Source organism: Rhynchophorus ferrugineus, unplaced genomic scaffold, assembly GCF_030347505.1.
Source record: "Rhynchophorus ferrugineus isolate W39M unplaced genomic scaffold, kcgeb_rfMv2 rfM6, whole genome shotgun sequence".
NCBI classification, from domain to species: Eukaryota; Metazoa; Arthropoda; class Insecta; order Coleoptera; family Curculionidae; genus Rhynchophorus; species Rhynchophorus ferrugineus.
The window spans coordinates 14707517-14734927 of NW_027472585.1; the positions used below are offsets into that span (position 1 = coordinate 14707517).

Genomic DNA, 27411 nt, shown 5'->3' on the forward strand with positions numbered 1-27411 from the left:
TGACCGTAAATTGAACTTGAATGAAATAGCAGACACTCTAAAGATATCAACTTAACGTTTACATCATATTATTCACGAATATTTGGGTTTGAAAAAGCTCTGTGTAAAGTGGGTGCCGTGCGAGCTCACTTTTGACAAAAAACAACGACGAGTTGATGATTCGGAGCAGTGTTTGAAGATGATCAAGCGTAATACACCCGAGTTTTAGCGTGGATATGTGACAATGGATGAAACATGGTTCCATCATTTCACTCCGAAGTCTAATCGACAGTCATCCGACAGTCATGGCGTCTGTATTTTGGGATGCGCCTGGAATAATTTCATTGACTACCTTGAAAAAGGAAGGACTATCAACAGGAACTATTACATAGCGTTATTGGACCCTTTGAACAGTGTCACTGAACACAAGTCACGATGAATGAAAACGATGGCAAAAATCCATGAATTGGGATTCGAATTGCTTCCTCGTCGACCGTATTCTCCAGATCTGGCCCCCAGCAACTATTTCCTGTTCTGTATAAATATTACCATAAACAACAGCACGCACCAAGCCAAACCTCATTTTGGTTGACATTTACTAGCCTAAAACGAATGAATGATATTACTTTTCAGCTGAAAGAAGTCTCCAGTTAAAACATCATAATTTTTACGAAACAATAATTTATTTACCTATACTCTTACATAGAAGTGCGTTATCCTTGTTTGTTCCACCCTTTCACCTTCAGAGAAGTGGCCCTTAGATCATTGGGGTGTCGTTGAGTGGGTCTAATTATTACCAGTTGCTACAGTTGCTACTGTCCATGATAGACAAACCTCATTAATGAATTGATTATTTCCAACATAACAAGAACAATATTCTTCTATTATCTTGTCGTTTTTAAATCTGTAGTTATTTCGGGGTGAAATTTTGGCTTGAAGTCGTTAAAAATGATTTGTTATACATTTGGCATGTGATATTCCCACTATAAATAAAATTGATGTCGTTTAGATGTTATAAAACATTTTAACCTTATATTCTGCACACAAAGAATGCATCGAAATTACTTTTCGTGTATAATATGGTTCGAGGAGGTGATGGAACTTTTCTTACCTGCTAAATTAATTCATTCCTGCTTGTTAAAAGCTAAACAACAATAAATCTAATCTGATTTATAAATGTAGCCTGATTTCGAACTGTAAGGTGTGTTGTCTTGTATGATTTATCAGCCGGACAGTGTTGTTTTGTAATAAACTTGCTGAAAAAATCGTGTGCCATTGCCAGCGTCTATTATCTTTAGCGAATTAGTTAGGTGTTCTAATGGATAAGCTGAACATTATGATTAATTGTAGTCTAAGACCATAGTTTTTATTTGTGCTTGTGAAAATAATCAATTTTTTGTTAGAGACTGTTATGCCACTTACAATTAGAAAATTGCTTAGCGAAGATCAGTTATCAAACAATACCATCACCGATGGGAATTTCGAATATTCTTCACTAAATATCGGTCACAGCTGTCCCGGCTTCGGAAATTTTGGTCTTCTATTTTTCAGATTGTTTCCTAAGTTCTTGGTCCATTTTTTTTTCGAATCTTAATCTTTCATCTAGAAGATTCATCTTAGATCTTCCATCTCAGAGACTGTTATGCCACTTACAATTAGAAAATTGCTTAGCGAAGATCAGTTATCAAACAATACCATCACCGATCGCAATTTCGAATATTCTTCACTAAATATCGGTCACAGCTGTCCTGGCTTCGGAAATTTTGGTCTTCTATTTTTCAGATTGTTTCCTAAGTTCTTGGTTCATTTTTTTTCGAAGCTGAATCTTCCATCTAGAAGATTCATCTTAGATCTTCCATCTTAGAGACTGTTATGCCACTTACAATTGGAAATTAGCTTAGCGAAGATCACTTATCAAACAATACCATCACCGATCGCAATTTCGAATATTCTTCACTAAATATCGGTCACAGCTGTCCTGGCTTCGGAAATTTTGGTCTTCTATTTTTCAGATTGTTTCCTAAGTTCTTGGTCCAGGTTTTTTTCGAAGCTGAATCTTCCATCTAGAAGGTCGAATTCACCACAGTAGTCTATATAGAATTTGTTCACTTTTTATTCGATCAGGCGTCTCAAAACCATTAAAATTTATGCCCATGAATTTCTTCTTCAATAGTGCTCTGATTGTCACATGTTAAGTGAATGACTTCATTTCTAATGTGATCTTATAGAGATGCATGTAGAATTCGCGTCAACAGCAAGTCCCATACAGAAGGATTGGCAAGGCAGATTTTAGTCTTCATGCAATATTTTCTCTCTTTCACACGCACCATCTTAAATAAGCCAAACCTCCTGTAGCTTGGCCGATTTGGCTTATTGTTTCGGCGGTAGATGCCAATATTATCCTAAATACTTGATGTCCTACACTTGCTCTAACAGAATACCGATGAGATTTACAAGAATCCGTTGGCTGTTAATACTTTAGTCTTTTCTTCATTCATTCTCAAGACTCTGCGGTGCGAACTATATCATAAAGAATTTTAGACGAATGAATGAATGAATCAGATCGGTCAGTTAGTTTGTAGCCATGTCTCTCTTTAAAAACCTTTTGCATGATTGCATTCACTACAATGTTAAAAACAATGGCCAGTGTATAAAGTCGAAGACACAACGAAAATCAATAAAAACGAAAGTCGCACTCTTTCCACATCTAATTCTTCAATTATCTACTTCATCTACACAACCTTGATTGGGTCTAAATCCCCCTTACTGTTCTCGGCTCTTCTCTTCTCAAGCACTATAGTAAGATTTCTGTTAATTTAAAAATTATTATAAAGAAACATTTTAGAGTAAATTATATAAAATGGCATTGGGTAACTGTATTTACCTCAAAGCTTCAATATTTTGCTGAAGTATAGGTTAAATTCTTTGTTTTTGTGCTTTAAAATAAAACTGATAAAACTGAAAAATGGGTAAACTGATATGGCTCGGTGAATGGAGGTAAAGCGAAATGAAACAGTGGTGTTTATATTATGTGACCGTTATTTATTGCCAATATAAGAAATGAGGAAAATACAAAATAGATAAAACGGATGGCAGCCGTGTTACCTGGAGACGAGGCTTGGGCAGTCAACGGTGACACGTCTAAACCAAACGATGGTCGGTTACTGAATGATTGGAAATACAATTCGCACAATTGTTTAAATTATTTTACTTTCATTTGATTTACGTTTTGGTGTTACGATTGATAATAAACAGACAATACCTTCCAGGACTAACAAATAAAACAATAATTTTCAAGGAATATTCGACTTTATTCACCAATATACTCTGCGCCCAAAGTCGTATATTCAGTATAGGGCTCCTCTTTTACAACTTTTTCGTAGAACTATATGATTTCATGACCTGTGAACAGCTAGCAATCGCTGAGGGCCAGATCTGGATTATATGGTGGGTGGCAAAGCAGCTCGTTCAATTTTACCATCGTTTTAATCGACTTGTAATATGCATTGTCATGGGGTTTTATATATATATATATATATATATATATATATATATATATATTAACACGCATTGTTGGAGGGTTAGCACTACTAGATTATATTTAAAATACTTAAAAAGGTTAGGAGGTTCTTCATCTATATGTCAGACTGTCAAAATTATTCGTGCTTTCAGTAATTCTTTTGGAAAATGTCTCCTGAAACTAAAACAAATTAATATTTGTTAAAAAATATTGGTTTCCCAAGACTTGTTGGTAAAGATAAAGCTTATTATATAGTGACAGGGTTAACTATCTGCCCCATAACCAGTATATTTTTTGTATTTCAGCTGGAGCTCTTCATATTTTTTTCTTAACATATTGCTTCTACCAAAGTTATCCATACGGGAATATTTGTTGATTTAGATATACTGGCTTGTGCTTGAGTCTTCTTTTCGAGTTTATAATTTAATTGTTGTTAAAAAAATTTGTTATGCTCTATACCTAATAGAACTGCAGTACAAGGCAGAACATCAGGTTTATGTATAAAGCATGCTTTTATGTTATTTGGTCTGACGCTGGTGAATATTTATGAGGATATTTGTATGCAGTATTGGTCAGGTCAACGGTAGTAGTACTGTTCTTATAAACCAGGCTATCAGACGGTCATTTAGCATATCGAATAAGGTACATTCAAAATTATAGTTTTTCTCTATATTTTTTTGAATATACAGTAACAAAAACACGTTTTTTAAAATTAATATTTATAGGAGGATGAAACTACTAATATCCGTTCCAAGATCATAAATATTATAGTATATTTGCAGGTGAAGAATACGGTTATTGGTTAATAAGACAGGTGCTAAATTGTGTATGACAACACCTTTTTGTTTTCTAACAAAATAGAAACTAAATAGAAACAGAGTTTTTTAAAAGTGTTTTAAGATATAATAGTTAACTAAATTAAAAAATGCAGTGCAACTGATTGATAATCATCAATTCGGAGACGTGGTTCCCTGTTACGCATTTCTACAAGCAGTTTAAGGCGAATTTTGGAAACCAATTTGAAAATGTTCTCGTACAAAATTCAATGAGTCCAAAAATTGCTACCGAGAGATCCTGATCAACGAGTTGAGTCCAGTAATTCAATCGTAAGGTTGTCTGGTGAAATTGAAGATTTTTCGTCTAAATTGATAATGAGCGATGAAGCCCATTTTCTTCTTATTGGCCACGTCAATATACAGAACAGTCGGTTTTGGGGAACACAGAATCCTTAATTAATTCATGAAACATCATTGTATCCCCTAAAAACAACTGTATGGTATGGCATTCATGTTGGAAACATCATTTGTTAAAATGGCAGGCTTTTGCCCCACGTTGTATATATGATATATGTTATATATATGATATTCGTATTTTGCATATAGTCGCATTTTTATAACAATAGCTATCGCCAATTAGACTTCGTGTAATCACCTAATATTTTCATTAGTAAATGGTAACCATTTATATAGAATAAATGTGGTTTTACAAGAAAATTAGGCGAAGATTGAATAATGCAAAAATTGACCTATGTAGAAGAGATATTTTATTTTTATGCACATCCATGACATTATATAATGAACACATCTTCTTTTAATAAATATTCAATTTAGTTTAATACCATTCACTTTACTGTTTTTGGGCTTTTGCTTCAACTAAACCAATATATTGTTTGTAGTCTTTTAATCTGAAATTCACTTTCCCCCTTATACAATACGGTATTTTTAGCTTAATGTGTTATACGAATATAAACAAAAAATACTGAACCAATGTTATATGATTTTTTATTTTTGATACTGATTGTGAGTCATGTAATAGAGACCTGCAGATACATGTTTTTGTTCGGTTATCTACTTATTTTCAGTATAAATTTGTATAAGTTCCTTGATTTTAAAGCTGATCTCAGCTTTTTGGCGAACGCAATGTTTCTAATTTATTCTACCATATAAGTATAAATATTGGATAAAAACGTTGGTATTATTTCCATAAAGATGGATATAAAAACTAGTAATTTTTTGACATTTTAAAGTATTTTGCTGTCAATTTCGCTTAAATTATTTTTAAGCTAATTAAAATGAGGGAAATAGAGAAGCTGTAAGTTGTTTGAAGGGGTATTATTGTAATTTTAATACAACCTTTAATGGTACTGGAATTATTGAGAATTATATTTGTACATGAAATTAAAAAAATTAAAGATTATACACGTATATAATCATCGCCAAATCAGGCAGCCTTTAATTTGTAACCAGTGTATTTTCTTGAATTTTATATCGTACTCTATCTGTTCATCATAATAAGAACCTTTTAATTAAAAACCAAGAACCATTAAATACTTACCCATATAATTTTTAAGAAATGGCATGAAACTTGTGCAAATGCAAATACGCAAGCCTTCGATATGGTTTGGAATAAGAAAAATGTATAAACTCCATAAAATCTTACCGAAGCAAATATTGAACTCTTCAACTCCTACATCCCAGCTGGGATGTTTAAAGTTAAACAAGAAGAATCTTAGTGAACAATGAAAGAAACAAAAGTAGGTATACCACAAGGCAGTATTTTGAGTCCAGTTCGTTACCTACTGGTACTCAATAAATATAACATGTGACATACTACAAATATAAAATGTTACAATGGTTATATTTGCTGATGACACTGCGATAGTTCCTATTGGAGACAATAGCTAAGGAGCAACCAGAAAACTGCAACATGCAAGTAATAATATAAATAGGTGGTCCTAGGCATGGAGAATAAAATTAAACGAGAGTTAATCTGTACATATTGAATTTAGCTATAACGAAACTGTTCATATCCAATAAATTTTTTTATTAATCTCTTACGTTGACAATCTGCCCATGGACAATAAGTATTATTATATGATTTCCGTTATATAATATAACTATCCTGACATGTAGAAGATCGCTTCAGTAAGTGATTTGCTGTACAACTTATAACCTAAATCTTATTCTAGATACTATTCTAACATATTTTAAAGTCGACCCTAACTTATTCTAAAGTCTGTTTTAACTTATTATAGAGATTACTAAATCTCACTCTATGTGTCTATTAATCAGTTCGTATGGTAGTTTGCATTTGAGCATATGCACTACACTGTCATCGTCCATACAGTAGCAATGCTAAATAGCTTGAGATGAATGTTGACACAAAATTTTGCTGAACTGGCCATATCAAAATAACTTCAAATAAAATGCAAAAAAAATATTGGTTGGTAATATGTTGCTGTTTACATCAGATATTAAAATCTATATGGAAGTAATGTCAACATAATACAAGGGTTTCAGAATAAAGTTCTGAGAAGTATTGTGAATTTACCCGGATACTATAAGAACAATTACTTAGACCGAGACCTTTGGATTTCAATGGTCATAGAGGAAATTAAGAGATTTGCAACAAAACACGACGAGAGGCTCCAGTCTCATGTCATAACCGAATGGCTGTAACTGTTCGATAACACTGAATTGGGACGCAGACTCCAGCGAGTCAAACCATGTGCCCTTGTGTATTTGTGTAGTGAAGTGCATGAGATAGTAAAAGCACTGAAAAGCGCTATTAACTTTCATTTTATCAGATACTAAGTAAGAGTCAATGGGTAATAGCCTAGGTATCTAGTTTTAAGTCAATGGAGATACAAATTGCAAATTAGTCGGCAACGACAAGTAATAATCCATTAATGAATACAAAAAAACATGTCTATGATCTAGAGGTAATCATTTAATTGAACCAGCGAGCAAGAACATGGAAAGAATTATTTTTATTTTATGCTGAGTAATAGACAATTTGCGACCCATATATCTGTCTCGGATGTGGATGGCATCAACCTTTCTCAGTACGAAGAAAGATCTTCGCCGGTTCTTCGCGGGGCCGGATGGCGATTCCAATTATCATCTATTAAACACCATCTGACCGCGCCGATATCATAAATTAAATATTTCCGTTCGCTTTAAATGGTCGTTTCAGTGTCGTGGCCCGAAGCGCGAGATCGAGCCCGGTCTTATACCGTTTTCTGGTATAATGTACGATGTCAAAGTGGAATACGATAACCGGTGTCGGATATCTAATTGAGACGACAGTAAAAGGACTCCAGCGGGCGTGTTGACTGGCCAAAACTACTCATGAGTATTTATTCTAAACCAGCTTGACACATTTCACAGCTACGTGTTGTTTACGAGAATTGTAGCTAGTTGTAGAAGTAGCTTTTAGGTTAATTTTATATTTACAGAATTTTGTTCAGGTAATATTATTATTTAATAGAGAAAGTTAGCGTTAGAATGCGAAAATAAGTGTGTAAGATATGAATTGCTCGTAAAATATTATAATGTTCTAAAACAAATTTTGTAAATTGTTATGGAACAAGTGTTTTTCTATGAATCTGTCCAGATCTGGTTAATTATGGTAATAGAGTCTGAACAATCTTCCAAAAGCAAATATACTAAAGATTAATGATAGGGTAAAAGTTGAAAAACTTTTAAATTCGTTAGATGAAACACTTTCATCCATACAGTTATTGTTGGATTTTATTTTATACTAAATGTGCATTGCTCAGATTACTTTTTCGTTGTTTATTTCATTTGAATGCAATAAATGGCATTCAAATTTATTAAAAGATCTAATGTTTCTGCATTATTTATCTGCTCCGGAGGTTATATAAACCGAAATAAATAATAAATCACAAAGCTTTCTATTAAGTATATATTATATTCACACTATCTTGAAAAATTATATTTAAACGTCTTGCATTTTTAGGATAGTGCAAATATACGATGTAGTTAGTAGAAAGTATGAAATAAATTGGTAATATAAAATTCAAAGCTTTGAGAATTATGGCATATCCTATTAGAATAATTTGCTAGAATTATACTTTAATAGAATATTAATAAATGAAGGAAAACATGAAATGTTAAAATAATATAGCCCTGAATTTATACGTTTATCTTATATATAAAAATGAATCGCAAAATATGTTCCTAAGCGCATAACTCAACAACGCCTGGACCAATTTGGCCAAATCTTTTTTTAAAATGTTCGTTGAAGTTCAGGGATGGTTTTTACGGCGAGAAAAATTAGAATTATTGCTGGAAAAACCCTAAAAATAGCCCTTTTTGTTTGAATTTGTTTCGTGTATCAGTTGACAATTCATCTGTCATCTGTCAAAAGTCATCTGTAACAGACAACTTTTTTTTTTTAAATTTGATATGACTTGAACTCAAATCCTTTTAATCCGTACGAATTGTTTTATTTATTTAAAATTTTTTATTTGTTTAAAATTTAATTCAAATTTTAAATAAATAAAACAATTCGTACGGCTTAAAAGGATTTGAGTTCAAGTCATATCAAATTTAAAAAAAAAAGTTGTCTGTTACAGATGACTTTTGACAGATGACAGATGAATTGTCAAGTGATACACGAAACAAATTCGTATATCGTGTTTTGTGCAGAGTGTTTAGTTAGTTAGTGTTTGTTTAGTTCGTGATTAGTGAAAAAATAATTTATATTTGATATGCCTCCTATAAGACGAAGCAATTTAGGTAGAAGAACCAGAAATGCTATAAACCAAGCTAATTACCGATCTAATCGTACTGCACAAGAACGTGACGACGGAAATGAACGTGAAAGAATTCGGATATCACAAACGCGTGAAGCGCGAGCGCGACATTCAACTAATAATCGCGCAAGTTTGAATCCAGCTGCTTTCAGTTACGATGTGTCAATTGACTACAGTAACTACCAATGTGTTGTTATTGGTTCTATGAACTTGGTTTGCTCACACTGTAAGGCATTAAAATACAAAAACGAAGCCAATGGATTGTGTTGCGCAAATGGTAAAGTGAAATTGATACAATTGGATCCACCACCAGAACCATTGTACTCATTGGTTTCAGGAATAGGAACAGATTCTATACACTTTTTGACACATATTCAACAATATAACAATTGCTTTCAAATGACTTCATTTGGGGCAACAAATGCAGTTCGGGAAAATTTTATGCCAACTTTCAAGGTATGTATTATAGCAGTTACTCATAATTATTTTAGCGAACAAAATTTTCTGTCACCAAAGTTAAGATGTGTTACTAATCTTCAATTTCTTAATCATTACGAAATATATCACTTAGTCATCATATTATATGGTGATTCAGTTTCAGTGACACTTTTATTATATTTTATATTTGATAGATATTAGTTAAAACTAACTAACTATACTTTTTAAGATCAAATATTATTTAAGTTTGATCATTGACAATCCATTAATTTACACCACACCATAATATTTTTTTTATTTACAGATACAAGGGCAAATATATCACAGAGCAGGTTCACTGTTACCAGTGTCAGATAGCGACAACAAATTCCTGCAAATTTATTTTATGGGCAATTCACCACAAGAAATTGATCTGCGTTGTGCACATAACAATTTAGTAAAAAGGTCTATTGTAGAACAATTACAAACTTTATTTCATCAACACAATCAATTGATTATATTGTTTAAAACTGCCCTGGATCTGATGCCATCCGATAATCACAAAATTGTAATCAGAGCTGATAAAACACCTGCAGGTCAACATACAAGACGTTTTAATGCACCAACTATTGATGAAGTTGCTATCGTTGTAGTTGGAGAAAACTTGGAATCCCGTGATATTGTTTTACATCGTCGGAATTTTCAATTACAACCTATAAAGGAAACACACCGCTCATATGATGCACTGCAATATCCCATTATATTTTGGCAAGGTGAAGATGGCTACGATTTATCAATAAAAATGATAAATCCCATTACAGGTAACTAAAATATTAGTTTAGCTATGGCGATAATATCTCAGTCACTATATTATGTATTTTAATTTTATATTTGAATGTTATTAAAACAAAATCTGTTTACAGGTTCTGAAACCAACAAAAAAGTCAGTTCAATGAACTATTATTCATACCGCCTAATGATTCGGGAAAATGCAGATAATCACATATTGAAATGTCGGCGATTATATCACAAATATGTTGATGACATGTATGTTAAAATTGAAACGGAGAGATTAACATTCATCAGGTTGAATCAAACCAAACTCCGATCTGAAGAGTATATTCACCTTCGAGATGCGATTAATACTGATGGAAATGCACAGAATGTCGGTCGGATGACTATTCTTCCAGCAACATACATCGGAAGCCCTCGGCATATGCACGAATATGCTCAAGATGCCATGTCGTATGTTCGTCATTATGGTACAGCAGATTTGTTCATCACATTTACATTCAATCCGCAATGGATAGAAATTAAGCAGGAGTTATTACCTGGGAAATCATCCATTGATCGTCATGATATTACAGCCAGAGTCTTTAGACAAAAGTTGAAATCTTTAATGAATTTCATCGTAAAACATAATGTGTTTGGTGAGACACGCTGCTGGATGTATTCTGTGGAGTGGCAGAAACGAGGATTGCCACATGCACACATTTTGATTTGGTTGGTTGAAAAGATAAGGCCAAATGAAGTTGATGCAGTGATATCAGCTGAAATCCCTAATGTACAAGTAGATCCTGGATTGCATGAGGTAGTTATCAAAAACATGATACATGGTCCCTGTGGAACTCTTAATCAAAATTCACCGTGTATGATGGATGGTAAATGTTCAAAACGATATCCACGGACATTAATATCGGAAACAATTACTGGTAATGACGGTTATCCATTGTATCGTCGCAGATCGACAGCAGACAATGGAAAATCAACAATTGTCAAATTAAATTAACAAGATATTGAAATAGATAATCGTTGGATTGTTCCATATTCACCCATTTTATCAAAGACATTCAAAGCACACATCAACGTTGAATCTTGCCATTCAGTGAAATCGATTAAATACATTTGCAAATATGTAACCAAAGGGAGTGATATGGCTGTGATTGGAATTGGTGCAGAGAATTCTAATGATGAAGTTACCCAATACCAAATGGGCCGCTATGTCAGTAGTAATGAAGCAGTTTGGCGAATATTTTCTTTTCCTATTCATGAGAGACACCCTTCTGTTGTTCACTTAGCTGTGCATTTAGAAAATGGACAAAGAGTGTATTTTACAGCACAGAACGCAGTACAAAGAGCTGCTCAGCCACCATCTACTACATTAACCAGTTTTTTTGAGACATGCCAAAACGATGATTTCGCACAAACATTGCTATATTCTGAAATGCCAAAATATTATACCTGGAATCAATCCTCAAGGAGATTTATACGACGGAAACAAGGAAAACCAGTTCCAGGATATACAGATGTATATTCCACCGATGCGATTGGCCGGATTTATTCAGTACATCCAAGCAATGATGAATGTTTTTATTTACGACTGCTATTAGTCAATGTACGTGGCCCAACATCATTCTAATAGTTAGGAAATGTTGATGATGAATTGTGTGGATCCTACAGAGAAGCCTGTCAACGTTTGCAATTGCTTGAAAATAACGCTCATTGGGATCAAACTCTCAATGATGCTGTAATATCATCACACGCTCATCAAGTACGAACATTGTTTTCTATAATCATATCTACATGCTTCCCATCAAACCCAATTGATTTGTGGATCAAGTACAAAGATTATATGTGTGATGATATTTTGTATCAAATACGGAATAGAATGGGAAATCCAAATATACAAATCAGTGAAGAAATTTACAATGAAGCATTGATTTCAATTGAGGACATGTGCTTGATAATGTCAAACAAACTATTAATTCAATTAGGCCTGACCGCGCCCAATCGTCCAATGCATGACGCTTTTAACCAAGAGTTGCATCGAGAAAGACTGTATGATCTCAACGCTTTGAAAGAATAAATTCAAACAAATCTTCCACTGTTAAATGAACAACAGAAGTATGTATTTGAAACTCTTATGAAAGTAACAAAGGATGAAACTGGAGGGATTTACTTCTTAGATGCACCTGGTGGTACAGGAAAAACTTTTTTTATTTCATTAATATTAGCAACAATTCGCTCACAAAATAAAATTGCACTTGCACTCGCTTCGTCGGGAATCGCAGCAACTTTGCTTGAAGGTGGTCGAACAGCCCATTCAGCACTAAAATTGCCATTAAATATGCAAAGCAATGAAACTCCAACCTGCAACGTTTCGAAGAACTCTGCAATGGCAAAGGTTTTGCAGCAATGTAAATTGATTGTTTGGGATGAATGCACGATGGCACATAAAAAATCTTTGGAGGCTTTAGACAGAATCTTAAAAGATCTACGTAGCAATAATAACCGATTTGGTGGTGCAATGATTTTATTAGCAGGAGATTTTCGTCAAACATTGCCAGTGATTCCACGATCAACGCCAGCTGATGAACTCAATGCATGTCTAAAGTCCTCCAATTTGTGGAAACATGTTAAAGTACTTCATTTAAGCAAGAATATGCGTGTCGAGTTGCAAAATGACCAATCTGGAAACATATTCTCTAAACAACTCATTGACATTGGTAATGGCAAATTTCCTATAGACATGTTGACGGCTTGCTTTTGCTATGACTATAAACAAGTCCCAGGGGCAATCATTAAGTGTTTGTGGTATTAATCTAGAAAACCCATGTTTCTCACATGGTCAATTGTATGTTGCCTGTTCCCGTGTTGGAAAACCATCAGATTTGTTTATCTATGCGCCAGGTAATCAAACAAAAAACATCGTATACCACAAAGCAATATAATGATAATAATAATAATAATTATGATTCACATGATTAACAATAAAGCGATTACTTACTTTTCAATCCTTATATATGTTTTATTTAATTATTTTTTATTCACAACGCCCTATCACCAGGGTGATGGTTCTGTTCAGGAGAATTTTTTAAAATACGTAGGCACAAAAACTGCCACATTACAAATCTTTTTGACAGGACGAAGTCTGTCGGGTCAGCTAGTATTCTATAAATATGCTTAATACATATCGATTTCAATTGCATCCCTTGCTTTTATTGAAATAGTTGCTTTTATTGCTGCTGTTTTTGTATATGGAAGAAATTAGATGAGGTAATAATAAAAGTATTTTTCAGTGCCGTGTAAGATATATTATTGAGTAATTGTAAAGATAAATGGATACTTGTATTTTTCAATATCAATAAATATATTATATCCGTTACCGTACATGTGTTATTTTCTCTTTTTCCTTTCGAAATTGAATATGTTTATAAAAGGTTAAATAACTTAGTCATAATATATAAACTGAAATATAATTATAATATACGAATAACTTACAAGAACTATAACTTCGATTTGTTATTATAGTGCTTATATATTTATAAATAATTACATATGGTTTTCTTTTCTCTCTTCTTTCTTTTATAAAACGTTCTTTATATAAGATTATTTTAACATCTGAAGTTTTAACTTCATTCTCAACAGAAATATTTGGTTAACTTCACAGGAAAAGTTAACTTGAGAATTCAAGATAATTTTTTATTTTTATATTATATTCTTCAAATACACGTATAATTTTTACTAATTGGCAACGTTGCAAGTTCAAATCCTTGTGCGCAAGCTAGGATTCTCCAGAAGTAGACTATTATTAATTTTCAAATTCTATTATTAATTTAAAATTCAATTTCAAATTCAATTCAAAATCCGAACGATAAACAATCATCGAGAGAGACCCGTCGGCTTCCTGCTGGTCGATTACCCGACTGTCCAGACAACTTTCACGTCAGAACCATTTTATTATAGTTGTTGGTGTCGTCAGCTCGAGTTTCAACGTTGGTCCAGTTGCTCAGTTACAGTGAAATATACGCGAAGCCAGGCTCTGATTACACATGGTAATTTTCTAATTGTACCGTTTCTTAGGGATAAAGTATATTTGTGCTTAATAAAGCATAACGACGATTATTGCAGGAAAATAATTTCGATTTTTGAACGTGAGCTTTTTGTCTCATCTCATCTCATAACTTCTGACTGGCAACACAACACGCATAAGTATTTGTCCCACTGTTTGCTTGACTATTAAGAGTTACAGTTCCCTGAATAAATAGTAAATGATGAATAGTTTATGTATTATCAGCTGTATGTATTATTTGTTGTCTTACTTTATTATTTAATCGATATTAATTAATATACAAAATGTGCAACACCATGGATGTATTTGGCTTTATTGGACGAGGGTTCATTGATAATTAAAATGTCATCAATTTGGCTTCCATAATAAACACAGAAAAATAGAACAAATACATAGATCAGTCAACCAAACTAACAAAAACTTAAACGATAAAAAATATTGCTCCGCTGCATTTCTTAACATTTTCGGCCAGGCCTTGGCACACTAGACTACATGTTAAATTGAAAAAGCTTTTGCCCCATACGCACTTTCAACTGATGAAATCATACCTCATGGACAGACATTTTATTGTCAAACAGGGTGAGGAATACACTGACTTACACCCAATATATTCAGGTGTTATATTTACTGTATACAGCTGACCTACCGACCTCAAGAAACACTACTGTTGTAACATATGCTGACGATAAAGCGGTTTTATAATCACACGAGGATCCAATATCAGCTACAAGAAAACCCCAACTTCATCTTAACAAAGTCGAATTGTGGGTGAAAACGTGGCATATCAAACCAAATGAGACCAAACCTACCCATGCGACATTCACCCTTGTAGAAGAACATGTCCCTCAGTAAAATTGAATAGTTATGAACATCCGCAAGTAGTCAACGTTAAATATCTGGGAATGCATTTCGATCGACGTTTGACATGGGGAAAACATATAGTGATAAAATGCAAACAGTTTGGGGTTAAACTAAACCAAATGTACTGGCTAATAGGGCGTAAATCTAAATTATCATTAGATAACAGAGTTTTGCTGTATAAGTCAATACTTAGGCCCATTTGGGCCTATGATATTAAACTGTGGGGTACTATTAACAAATTTAAAATAGATATCCTCCAGAGGTTCCAGAATAAAGTGTTCCGAGTCATCATCGATGCCCCATAATACGTGCCCAACACACTGATTCAGCGCGATATACCCATAGAACCCATAACGAGAGTGATTTGGAGTGTTAGTGCGTAGTGCTCTGAAAGACTACTAGTGCATCCCAATGCACTAGCCAAACAGTTAAATGTGCGTGATGACACTGAAGTGCGTAGACTTAAACGCAAACTACCATACGAACTGAATAATAGACACATAGAGTGAGGTTTAATAATCTCTAGAATAAGTTAGAATAGTTTTTAAAATAAGTTAGAATCGTATCTAGAATAAGATTTAGATTATAAGTTGTACAGTAGATCACTTAATGAAGTGATCTTCTACATGTCAGGATGGTTATATCACATAACTGAAATCATATAATAATGCTTATTGCCCACAGGCAGATTGTTAACGTTCTAGGAGACTAATAAAAAAATGTGGGATACAGGGCTAAGTAGTAAGCAGTAGATTACGAAAGCCATAGAAGACACATTAAATATGCTAAATGCAATGGTGAGATTCCAACATATTAAATAAAATGATAGTTTGAAAGAAATAAATTTACTGACAGAAAAAATATGACAGTTATTGTTTTAAATATTAAATAGTAGAGTAAATAAGTAAAGAACCATGCAATTTTATTTAAAAATTTAGGTAAATAAATTATTTTTTTATCAATAAGCGTGGCTTTCTATTCAATTTATTGTTTTCAATATATAATTTATGTAAAAATATGTATAAAAGATAGAAATTATATTAATACATAAAAGAAGTAATGAAAGTATGCAGATAAAATGAAACAAACTACATAATTTGCCTAGATGGAAAATATGGGACAACTGGAAGAAATTATGAATTATTAACAATAATTTCATAATTATTTAAAACCCTTGATTAATATTATCAGATGTTTAACAATTAATGCAGTAAATTCAGTAATTATATGTTCATTTATTGGGAAATTAGATTTAATTTTTAAATGTCATTTGACAAAAAGTTAGTGAGTGTTAGTTCTTGAGATAATTTGTGTATATTTTAATATACAGACATTTCCTACTGTAACTAATGTTGTATATCAAATATATTTCTGATATTATATTCAAAATATTGTCAAATCAACTTTTAGTAATATTAACATAACATTTTTAAATTCTTCCTTTTATTCTATTTTACTGGAGTTGAAATATGGGAAAATTTACTGATTAATTGAAAAACAATCAGTATGAGGAACCTATATATTGAATACATTGAAACCTATATGGACATACAAATACAGAATGCAATTATGGGGGTGTGGTGGCGGTAACAACTTGCTCATCTTGCGGATCCAATTCCAAATTTATGAGCATTACACCAATTAGTCATTGAATTTTATTTTTGAGAGCATTTTAAAAGGTAACATGAAGTAAATATTGTTTATACAGAGAAGATATTCTCAAGATAATGAGGAAAAAATCCGATTAAGTAGAAATAAATACAGTAATAAAATTCACCATAATTCTTAAATTAGGCCGTTTCTAACAGAAAGCAAAAACTGCTTAATTTTTAACCAAAAATACCTACTCGAGTGGAAAATGTCAAAGGCCTCTCTCGCTCAATAATGAATACAAATTCATTTTTCGTATACAGCGACAGCATTTGAAGACTACGCTACTTCTTGGAAAGGCTACCGTTCGGTTTACGTTAATGGACTGGTAAATAGAGAGGAACAAACATCGGACCGATCAATAATTTCAAAGTTAAAAAAGCAAATCGACCAAAAACTTGTACAATTTTAATCCGTCCAAGTTTCCAGGCCGTTTTCCCGACCGTCTCATTATCCCTGGCCATTAGGAATATTGTTTTTTAATGTTAGCCCTGGTGAGTGCATTAGTCCTGACGTAATCTGGGTAAATCAATAGTGTATGGTATATTTAACGTTGATGTTCGTGATTTATATTTGTATAGAAATTGGGTTTCTGATCGCGGGATGTCAAGTTCGGCTATTAACGAGGACTTTTAGTTTTGGAATTTCTCTGATTTGTTTTGCGGTCATCAGGTGTTTGATTCATAATTTTTATTTATTTGAATTTCTCTGCTTGCTTTACGATCAGAAAATTCTTGGGATATTATTTATTTTATATTTGTTGGCGCATTTCGGTTTTTACAAGAATTATTTTTGTAAACTTTAATTAGCTCTTAGGGATTGTCCAGTAGTTCATATTTCAAAATATTATAAAAAATATTAATACCTTATAGTGATCATAATTTCCCTCAAATTTTCATTTTCCATCCATTTTTACACAGTTACACAGTACACAGCCCATTTTAAATAATTTTCTTGTTTTTTGAAAAGGAAAGAGCCACTGAAAGTTATCGTTTGCTGATTGAGACTTACGTTTATTCTGAGTGAGTGCCCTAACCATAAAAATACGTGAGACGTTGTTGTTTCGCAATTAAAATTTGGTAATTCAAGGCAAATAACGTTCTGGTAGACCAAACACGTTTGAAGGTTTGCCGGATTGGATGAAGACTCAACATGAACTAAAAAAAATAACCACAAAAGTTGAATATGAGTCTAATTGCAATTTGTGCATCGAATGGTAACGGGTGATGAAAAATGAATTTCAAACGAAAGAAAAGATTTACCACCTGACGAAGCTACTCCTTGACTGCAAGAACCAACCCCTGAACTGTGGTTTCTAAAAACGTTTATAATACACTTACGTGATCAGGTGATTTTGCAGCATAAGAACGCTGCCTCTCATACAGCAAAACCAGTCAAATAAGTATTGAAAACACTTGGATGGGAAGTTTTATAGTACCCGCTGTATTCTCCAGACCGGGCTCCATCCGACCACTTTTTCGCATCGATGAGGCAAGCGCTTGCAGAACAGCACTTCACCAATATCATTCAAAGAAATTAAAGAATGGCTCAATGAATAACTTAGCTCAAAGGAGAAACTGTCCACCCAATCTATAAATTCGTTGAAATAGGGGTAAAATATAATCAAATGGCCAGTGCTTTGAATAAATATATTTTAGCTATCAATTGTTATAACATGTTTTCTAATAGCTTAGCTAGAAAGAAAATAAATTATCAACAAACTAGGTGGATTATTTAAGACACAATATTATCAGTTATGATTGTTTATATCTTTCTAATAAAAATTAGCGTTATTATATATATGACATGACGAGTCTCTGAAAATATTTTTTATTACAAACTTTAATTAAATTTCTATTCATTGTAAATGGAGAACCTCGCAATGCCCTTTGTTCAACAAAGTATTATGTCATTTAAAATAATGGATTTTATTAAGTTAACGATTTTTTCTACGTTGCTTCACAATATTTCCTTTTCCTTTATTAGTTTGAGTGTTTTAGATGATTATCGTGTTTTTGATTTTACTTTTTGACCCTTTGCGTTTTGGTATAAGATGTTCTTTAAATAATTTAATTGAGAACTAACAAAAACATTATTAATTAATCTTTCTCACCATTACATGATCGAATTCTTGAAATAACATTTACATTATTTAAAGTGAATTTACATGGGTTTCTTTTGAATATTTTCAACCTTTTTGGTATTCTATTACCACCGAATTTCTGTTTTAAATAAACAGTATTTTAACATTTCTCATCTAATGTTCTCCTTCATTTAATTATATATATATGTATATCATATATTTGCTAGTAATTTTAACAAGTCACCATTTCTTTCCGTTGAAATAAAATACTTTTTAAGTAAAGTAATTTGTATATATTGTAAAGGTTTTTGGTTAATGACTGGAACAGTTATACAATTTAAGAGAAAACAATTAAAATACGAACATATGTAACTTGTACAAAACCTTAATGGTATTTCTAATGATATTTATGTATTCAAGTAATGAGCTTCTTTGAAAATTCTTTTACTATAAACAATATCACGAAGGTTCTCGAAGAAATTAAGGACAATGCGAGAAAATAAGGTTTCGGCGAGCCAGTAATATATGACTCCCATATGTTGCGTCGTTCCCCGTTTGTTCTACTGAATGAAAAAGCTCGAAAAAAGGTCATCGAGTCCCGGAGCCGGTCAATAAAGGCGGTTCGCATTGACCCACTGCCAGTTAATTCTATCCGTACGGATTCGATATTGTTTATCTTTCGTTTAGTTGGTATATCAATTAGACAGGTGGTAATATTGGTTTGGTCGGTATTACCTTGATGGGTGCACTTTCCTTCATCAGAAGTATCGCGATTATTTAAATATTTATATATTAATCGGCTTAGCGAAAATTTGGTATCCTTTTTTGACGAAAACAGTGGCACTTGGAGGCGTGAAATTTGACATGGTTACAGTTTATATGGAGGAAGAATTTTTGGGACTAAAACTTTTGTGTAATATGCGCTGAAATAGTTCGTTTCATTATTGTTTATAACAGGTAAATTGAAATCCATATGTTTTTTAGTTAGCCCTAACCATCAAAAGATGCGTGTATAAATTTGATAGCTGTCGAATCATTAGTTTGTGAATTATAGCATTTCGAGTGAAGCAACTTTGGTTATTGAGAAAAACATGGATAAAAAGGAATTTCGCGTATTGATAAAATATTGCTTTTTGAAGGGAAAAAATACAGTTGAAGCAAAAACTTGGCTTGATGCCGAGTTTCCGGACACTGCCCCAGGAAAATCAACGATCAAGGATTGACATGCTAAGTTTAGACGTGGAGAAATGAGCACCGAAGACGGTGAACGCAGTGGACGCCCAAAAGAGGTTGTTGTCGACTGCCAAGGTTATGGCGTCTGTATTTTGCGATGCGCATGGAATAATTATAATTGGTTACCTTGAACAATGAAGGACCATCAACAGCGACTATTACATAGCGTGATTGGATCGTTTGAAGGACGAAATCGCCGAAAAACGGCCGCATTTGAAGAAAAAGAGGGTGCTGCTTCACCAAGACAATGCACCGTGTCACAAGTCAGTGAAAACGATGGCAAAAATCCATGAATTGGTCTTCAAGTTGTTTCCTCATCCACCGTATTCCTCAGATCTGCCCCACAGCGACTATTTCCTGTTCTCAGATCTCAAAAGAATGCCCTCTGGGAAGAAATTTTCGTCGAATGAAGAGATGAAACTGAGGCCTATTTTGAAGCAAAGGACAAATCGTACTACAAAAATGGCAAAGAAAAGTTGGAGGTCGCTATAATCAGTGTATAACCCTTGAAGGGTATTATGACGAATAAAAAAAACTAATTTTGCCAAAACATTTTTTCAAAAAAATGAGCTTTACTATGGTAGGCCGGGGACTTTTCAATTGACCTGTTACTATTCAATTTTAAAACACATGATCTCCTTCCTAAAAAATGTCCACAGGGATGTACGTGGTCGTTGTTTCACCTGGACAGCTTATAATTGTAATATAATTGTTTTTAAGTATACCCTGTATCTTTGTTCTTTGTCCTGTGCCTTTAGTGCTTTTCAAAATACCACTGTTTCTACCCAAATTTCCATGGTATATCCATTAGAATGGTTTTTTAAGTTTAGGTGACTTCAGTTTCCAATTGTATACAAATGAGATGCAATCCGCCCTTAATGGCCATACGCCCTGAACTGTAAGTTTTGTATCCATATTCTAGTAAACTATATTTAGTTCATAGCAACTTCGTTTCACTTTTGGGGGAAATCCACGGATTAGGAGTATTTTTCATAGTTTGAATGTTTTTTACTTGGAATAGTTTATCGCTAGTGGTCGCTGAGTATCTTTAATCCATCTTTTGTGACCTTAAAGCTTCAGCTACGACACTTTTTCCCGAACTTCATTTATATCAACATGCTTTCATGCCAAAGCGTCATCATTTCTCTTCAAAAATAATTTGAGTTATTTCATTGAAGTTTCTAACGAAGCAAACATATAAATTAACTAAATACATCTAACGAGGAAAGCTGTTTCTTTTGTTTTAACTCAAGAAGTTCAACTCTAGCTAATGGATATCGATTGCTATATACATGATGATATACAGTGTTTTAAAAGTGCATAATATGATTTGAATGACAAGAAACATGAGGGGAGGCATAAAGGTGTTAAGTTGGAGATGTTATTAGACCACTATTCAGGGGAACTTCAAAAGCAGCTCTCTATAATTATCTCTATCATTGAGGAACAATTGATGTGATTGTGTCGAGATTGCCTCTTATTAATTCTTCTAACGGTTCAAAATATGTGGATTTTTTCAAACACATAATCCGTATATTTTCTGAAAAGCCGTAGCTAGCGAAGGAAAATATTTTGGGTAAAATACACGTACCGTTTTTTCTGAATAACGTTTCATTGTGGCATTCAAGCAATTATTGAACACAATATCAAAAGTTGGACCTATAAGGGTACCGTGTATACTGAAAAACTTCTCAACCCCATATGTTGAATAATTATTTAACAAATTATTTACTATGGTTATTATATTGAACAGCCCCGAAAACTTAATGTGTTTAGAAAGTTTATTTTAAAACACACAATAATAGTGAAATTATCCTAGAATAGGCAGCGTGTATCATGTAACAAGACCATTGTCTGATAATTGATGAACGCTTTACGTAATTATATCGAATATGTTTCGTGCTTTTTCGCTTTAGAGTGTTGGTTACCCAACCGAATAGCGGCGAGAATAATAAGCCATTACATATGTTTATGGAATGAACTGGTACGTTTAGAATCATCTGATTCAATATCAACTGGGTCAATACCATTTTCGTCTAGCCATTATAAAAGTCCTTGGATGGGACGAAAAAAGATATAGTTGGCAATTAACCAATTTTGGATGTTAGCGCTTATAAGATCTGAAGAAACGACATTTTAACTTTCACTACATTACAGTCCAGCTTTGGATAGTACGTAAAAATTATCGGTAGATTGGCAGACACACCTGACCAAAAACACCACTGGCTATATCATGTAGTAAATTCCTCTCGTGTTAAATTTAAAGGAAATCTGTAATACTGTAATAAAGAAACACAATTCCTCTGGTAAAACTTTGGCTATAACAACTTTCAAATTTTTGTTCCTTAAATCTGTCATATTAGGTGTGTTGTAAACAAGATATTTTCAAAATATCACTTTCGATTTGGCATAATTTGTTCGTGGTCAGCGATGTGCTTCAAAATTTTTCACTATTGGATGATATAAAACCGATTATTAAAATTAATTTAAAAATGGCATTTTCTGCTGAAAGAATCTGAAAAGAATATTATAAGCTTTTCATAATTAGCTTAAAAATATAGTATTCAATTTATTTTTAATTTTTTTGCCCCATACGCACTTTCAGCTGCTGAAATCGTACCTCACAGAGAGACATTTTATTGTCAAACAGAAATCATATAATAATACTTATTGACCACAGGCAGATTGTTGACGTTCTAGGAGATTAATAAATAAAAATTAATTTAGAAAATTATCCCATTATATAGTTCCAAATTAAAACGAAACAAACTTATTAAAAATTGTTACACAGCGTAAGCTATTTTACGTTTTTATGATTGAAGTTTGAAGAGTGTGTAAGACTGGATGGAACATATTTTATTTGTAATAGCTATTTGAGGAACTTATTGAAAAATAACTTCCGGTCTTTCCATAATTTATTTATCAATATTTAGTGATTCCTCAACTTCGTCATCCATTTGGCATATGTCTTCATCCAGTTTCGCCTCTGATTCGTTATCTTTATTTGATCCAAAAATTCTTTTTTTTTCAGTACTTGAAGTGTTGAAACTAATATCTACAATTTCTCATTTCTACAGGTCTGTGATTATACTATGTTCACCATAAATTGCTACATAAAAAAAACATTAGAAAATTTCTTTTTGTCAAAATAAAAAACAAACTCTCTTGGTTATATAATGTTGCATATATATTATAGAGACTATCAAACGAAAAAACAAAACAATGGAGGCATATGTCTGTACACATTGTACTTAAATTCATTAAGGATCAGCAAACATCTTTATTCTAATTGGACATGATGGAATTGGACAAAATGCCGATTTTCAAAGCTTTTTATCCATGAGCAGTTTATCGTATTTCGGTAGAACATTGCAATTAAATTTTCACTTTATTCTGCAAATGCGACGATCTAGATTGACTGACGATTGAGACATTACCTTATGAACCGACTTCGAAAAAGGAGGAGGTTCTATGTTCGGTTGTATATACATATTTTTTAATGTATGTCCGCCGATTTCTCCGTCCATTGTGGGCCGATTTTCAAAATTCATTTTTTATTCGAAAGAGTACACTTCCGAGGTGGTTCCATTGGAACCAAGTCAGAATCTGTTGGGGGGAAGGGATTCAGCGGAAATTCAGCGAAATGCTCAAATTTCAAAGGCACGTACAAAGTTTTCACATAATTTTTTTCAAAAATAATCAGATATTTGTGTATATGTTATTGCTATGCTGATGTGACGGAAAATCGGAAGTTGTTCATTGCAAAAGCCATCCATCCAGTTTGCTATTTAAGCACTAACTATAGCATATAAGACCTCGTAGAAATATTGTAGACAACTGCTTTTATGGTGTAGTCGTTAAAGCATTGCCAAACGGAGGACGCGGGTTCTATTTCCGGCGGGGACAATAGCTTTTTGTCGTTTAGTTAGAATATTTGTCAAATCCTTTGGCTAGATAGTGGACACCAGGGCCTGAAAGGCTCCTTATTTTCAATAATTATTCCTTTATTCCTTAGTTTTTCGTAATATTACTTAAAATAACTGCGTAATTTATTGAGTAAACCGAGCCTAAACAATACAAAAATAATAATATAATTCTGTGACATATATAAAAAATAAAATTAGCAACAAATCAAATCTAAATTAATATAACTGGGTGTGTTCGGCACCGACTTCAAAATAGTCAGGTGGTGGTAGTTAAAATAATATTGTAAATAGATAAATAGGTTTAGGTAGTTATTACAACGATTATTAGGTACATAAATTATTTTAAATTGTTTTTTTTTGTGTTAAAAATCTTTGTTAGATTATTTTTTATTTTTTAGTCAGTTTCTTATTTATTTTTTGAGTCGGTTCAATTTTTTTGTTAAAAATATTTTTGCATTCAGCATATCAGGCATTCAGTTATATAGCAAAATTACTCTTTAATCACTGCCATATCTAACACCAAATTGTAATTATTAACATTACATTTTCAATATATTTTTAAAAAATAACCAAAACTACATAAAACATTCATAATACGAAATTAATGTGAAGTTATAGGCAATAATGTTTATTTGTTTGATGATATGGCGTTTTATGATGCATTAAAATGAACATTCGCTATTGTGCCGAGCAATTTATTTCACCCATAATGACAATGTTATCTAAGTTATCTATATGTGAAAGCTCTCCACGTATGCTATATTTATTTTCTTCATATTTCAACAGCGATTATCGTATTTATTTTTCAATAACGAACATCGTTAAATATTTGCTCATTTATTTGAATTAGTAGTTACTCCACTCACGTTTCCTTTGTATTGATTCAGTTGCAATAAAAAATTGCGTTTTGGGTGTGAGGAATGAGAATATTCTTCTTTGGCATATAAATATATTAAGGTAGGATGTGCTATACAACACTATAATTGTTCAATTCCTGTTCATAATTATGTTAATTGAATGAGGCTTTTTTATGATGCTTCTTATTGAATTTCATATGTAAATCGAGTTTGCCATAATTTGTGAGAATATAATTGTTTTTCTTATTAAATACATATGTCCATGCTACTGTTATTTCCATGTTAGTCTATCTTTCCTATTTGATTACTCGTTGTACAGGGTGTACCAAAATTAAGTTAAAATTAGTTTAGCTTATATAAATTAGGGGCCCTCATCATTCTGAAAATGGAAGGAGATATGCATATTTATACTTGGAAAGTATTATTTTTATATTTTGATTAATTGATTTAACAATTAACTGTTTTTGATCAATTGGTTTGGCCTTGGCCGTGGATTCTTTTTCATTACTTTATTATTTTAAATAATAATGAATATAATACAACACTCATAACTTTTAGTTCTGGATTTTTCCAAAGCAACATATTGTTCAATGATCACTAAAAATGTGTATGTCATGTATTGAGTAGGTAAAAATAGAACCCAAAGCACTGCTATATCTGCTTCTGTTTCTTTCATTGTTGAGTAAGTTTCTTCTTGTTTAACTCTAAACATTCCGGCTGAGATATAAAAGTTTAAAAGTTTGCTTCGTATTCCTTTGGTAACATTTTACGGAGTTTATATATGAGTCCTTTCTGTCGGACTTTGAAGGGCTTTCAAGCTTTCTAAGACTTTCAGGTCAAAGGCTTGCTCTATGTCAACGAATCAGCAAACTTTTTTCTCTTCGTAGGCTTATTTAATAATGTTAGTAATTCTACTCTGCTGGACAATTGTTAAATGTTTGCTTATGAAATCAAACTGATGTTCAGGTATTAGATTTTTTTATCTATGAATTTTATTATGGTGATGAGTAATCGACGTAATTAGTAATGAGTCAAAACTGGGAAACCTTCGACCGATCCGAATTGCTCCGACCAGGCAGGAAACGGTGCTGTGTAAAAATGCGAGAGCATTTGTTTGAAATGAAGCCATTTAAATAAAACTGTTGCATGCAACTGCGATACGTTCGAACAACACGGCACAATAAAACGGCCGAACACATAATTAAATGAACGTACGTACCGGGTTTCTGTCACAGAATAGCCGAGCGTGCGGCGTGCCATTGTTTTGGGTCGACATCTTCTGGTCACGGTCTGACAGCATCAACCGTGTGAACTAGCGACAAGTTCAACCGTTTCGGTGCTTTCATTCATAGACGCTTTTACATGTCTGCACGATTTACATAACGGCAGTGGACGCACATGTGTTATTCCCGATAGTTTACATCGAGTTTTTACAGCTCGTGATTTATTTCATAGTTCCTCGAAACAGATTGTTATATCGATATACATTCATCGAACCATCCTTCGTATAGAGATTAAAAAATATAATTTTGTTACATAACATCACTTGTTGGTGTTTAAGTTTTGGTTGTCTAGCGAAATAACTTTTGCATTCTTCACTATATATGGTCTCTACAATAACGCAGCTAACGCACACCATCAAAAGGTGGCATAATATATTTTAACATTATAGTACATATAGTTATAAATATTACGGAAATACTTAAATTATAATAAATTAAATAGCTTGTAGGTTAGACTTGTTTTGTTATATTGACATTAACCTCTTTTTCAAATAACCTATGGTACCGCAGAAGGCCTGATCCATATAATTAACAATTGTAACCTTTTTAGTTCTTGTTGCTGCGTTTTCTTGTCAAGTCATTGCTAGATATCAAGTCATTACTGTATTTCTCCATAGTTTCTTTTATTACTGCCTGAGTAATTCTGTCTGCATACTTTTCAACAAAATGCTTCAGTATATTCTGAATAATTACACACATATCTATATGTACATAAATCATTCCCATTCTACAATGCGATTTTCTACAGTTTTATTATTTTTATTATATACTCTTGGGTCTTATGCTCTTAGACCTTTAGTTGTTTCTACTGTCATCACCCTATCTTGGTATTTATCAGCGTTAGATCATAATCCCACACCCAAAAAGTTCATTCAGTCACTTTTTAAGCCACTATTCAAGTAATAACTAAGTGACTAGTTTCCAAGGTAACAATAGTTCATAATTCCAGAATTTGTCAATTTATTCTGCGTTTGATAGAGTTCATCCAAACCGAAGGGTGTTCTTGTTGACAATCCTTCTTTCTACATATCCAAACAGTTCTTGCTTGTATATCTTTCTCAACCTGTATGTCTATTGTGATTATTCTTTGCTACATCCCTTAACAATTCGGTTTGATTGAATATGCAGTAACAGGGGGAAGACGTTACACTCTGTGGCTATAACTGTTCAGCCATATGGATTTACCGTGT

At 32.8% G+C, this 27411-nt stretch overlaps 2 protein-coding genes across 3 annotated transcripts in view; both read left to right on the top strand.

Moving 5' to 3' along the window:
- The window catches only part of LOC143198328 (ras-GEF domain-containing family member 1B), a 362171-nt gene that overhangs the window by 2083 nt on the left and 332677 nt on the right, over positions 1-27411 (top strand). The gene's annotated exons all lie outside the window — the stretch shown is intronic.
- Positions 8876-11870, top strand: LOC143198138 (uncharacterized). 2 transcript variants are annotated; one of them, XM_076407147.1, is made up of 4 exons: positions 8876-9336; positions 9397-9515; positions 9802-10297; positions 10400-11396. In XM_076407147.1, exons 1-4 carry the CDS (start codon positions 9015-9017, stop codon positions 11263-11265), a joined length of 1803 nt encoding a protein of 600 aa, XP_076263262.1. In that variant the 5' UTR covers positions 8876-9014; the 3' UTR covers positions 11266-11396. The 2 variants fall into 2 exon arrangements, with proteins under 2 accessions (XP_076263262.1, XP_076263261.1); XM_076407146.1 differs by having other exon boundaries at positions 8876-9515; positions 10400-11870.